This window comes from Nematolebias whitei, unplaced genomic scaffold, assembly GCF_014905685.2.
Source record: "Nematolebias whitei isolate Nwh7 unplaced genomic scaffold, NemWhi1 Nwh_scaf_2681, whole genome shotgun sequence".
In the NCBI taxonomy this organism is placed as follows: Eukaryota; Metazoa; Chordata; class Actinopteri; order Cyprinodontiformes; family Rivulidae; genus Nematolebias; species Nematolebias whitei.
Window position 1 is genome coordinate 1,378 of NW_023621226.1, and position 2,162 is coordinate 3,539.

At 42.0% G+C, this 2,162-nt stretch overlaps 1 protein-coding gene across 1 annotated transcript in view; it reads right to left on the reverse strand.

Moving 5' to 3' along the window:
• LOC119429559 (organic solute transporter subunit alpha-like) overlaps window positions 1–1,715 on the reverse strand; it is a gene marked incomplete at its 5' end in the record, with an annotated part of 2,556 nt that extends 841 nt beyond the window's left edge. The window contains 2 exons of the mRNA XM_037697167.1: window positions 1,395–1,497; window positions 1,569–1,715. Coding sequence (XP_037553095.1) covers window positions 1,395–1,497; window positions 1,569–1,715 — 250 coding nt within the window. The remainder of the gene's footprint in view (window positions 1–1,394; window positions 1,498–1,568) is intronic.
• Window positions 1,716–2,162: the final 447 nt, after the last annotated feature.

The following is a 2,162-nucleotide window of genomic DNA, read 5'->3' on the forward strand; positions in this document are numbered from 1 at the left end:
GATATACAGGAAGAGCACACAGATATACAGGAAGAACGCACAGATATACAGGAAGAACGCACAGATATACAGGAAGAACGCACAGATATACAGGAAGAACACACAGATATACAGGAAGTACACACAGATATACAGGAAGTACGCACAGATATACAGGAAGTACGCACAGATATACAGGAAGAATGCACAGATATACAGGAAGAACGCACAGATATACAGGAAGAACGCACAGATATACAGGAAGAACGCACAGATATACAGGAAGTACACACAGATATACAGAAAGTACACACAGATATACAGGAAGTACACGCACGAAGACCACGAGAATCTGCCGCGAGCCATCTGTGCAGCTTGTTTTTATCCTCTTATCAGTTCTTGGAGCGCCAGCTGCACGTTGCAGCCTCACCCAGCTCCTCATCCAGATTTCTATGAACCCAAACATACGGTTCATGGACAGAGTTAACATTCTCAGCCATAATAGTTCAAAACTTCCATAAACTTTGACCAGAAATCCCAAACAGGTTCTCCCAAACCTTGTTTTTTAAACAGTTTCCTCTCGGTAAGCTTCGCAGCTCAGTCAAACTTTGAGAATCTAGATAAAGCAGGACGGACCAAAAAAACCAAAAGAAAAAAGAGCTTCTTGTTTGCGTTACTAGAACACTGAGTGAGAGGACATGTGCAAATTCACAACAACAACAGCTGCTTGTATCTCGAGTCCATCAGAATTCAGCAGAAGTTGTAGATAGTTTTTATACGACATCAAGTTAAACTGAGTTTAATTTGGACCAAAGTGACGAGCTAACATCTAGCTCAAGTGGAGCAGCAGCAGCTAGCTGTAGCACCTCCTCCAGTGCAGCCTGGAGTTGGAGTCTTTTCGGGACAGCAGAAATCCAACATGGTCTTGGCTGAGCAACTAGACATGAGCTCATTAATTCGGGCAGAATTAAACTTTATATCTTCAAATTAATATTGTTTAACAAGATAACTACAACAGTGTCACAGTTTACACTCTGTTTTTTCCTTTTCTCATCACTCTGTTCACTGTTTGACTTTTTCTTCTCTGCTCTCCTGGGTTTTTCCTCTGCTGCTTCTGCCAGCCTCGTTACATGCCACACCTCTCTCTCTGATTGTTGCTGATGGTTTCCACCTGTTTCTGGGTGTATATATACTTCCTGCTTTCTCCACTACCTTGCCAGATCAACTGCTTGCTTCCAGCCACAGTTATCCAGTGTACTCTCTTTGTTTACAGCTCTTTAATCTTGATCCACGCTTGTTTCCCTCGACCACGCTTTTTGACTGTCCCTTTTGTGCCTCAGCCTTCTGATCTTGTTTACGACCTACAAATTTCTGTTCAAATTTTTATCTGATCTGGGCTGACTGGATGGACTCACTGTGTCCTCTGGCCTTAGAGGAGAACGGTGGAGAGCAGGCGATGGTTGTGCTCATGACCAAGATGATGATGGTCAACTGCATCTGGCTCAGGATCAGTACCAGCTGCAGACACAAACACGCTGTTAGATCGTCAGCGCTGGAAATCTAACTCACGGCAGCCTCTGATGTCCCACCTGATACATGGCGTACTTTGGGATGATCCTCAGCGTCCGTAAGGCCGTCTTCAGGTGCATGAAGAGGATCGCCACGGGCCACAGAGCGATGATCGTCAAGATGCCCACAAACGGGTTGATCCATATCGCTGCCCCAGTGATCTCCAACTGAAGAGGTCGAGTTAAACAAACAGAAAATATGTTTTACTGAAGCACCGTTTATAAAAGTGTTCAAGAAAAGTTATGGGAGAAAAGTCAAGTAAAAAAAATCTTAAAAACAAGAAGGGAAAGATGACTTTTTTATCTATTGATGACAATCAGCTATTTGAAACCTTCCTCTTCTTTTTTAGATGTTTTACCAACAAAATGTTTTAAGGACGTTTGTCACTTTTAAATTCCTGATATTCTAACAGTTTTTAACAAATCATCATCTACAGGGGTCGTTCTCAAAATGTTTAAAACTGCTGCTGTTGAACCGTTATTGAAGAAACCCAACCAGGATTGTAACGATCTTAACAACTTCAGGTCGATCTCCAAATGACCCTTTATTGTGAAAATTTTAGAGAAAGTTGTAAGAGTTTTTAATTTGTTATCATTTTAAACTGCTTCATGATT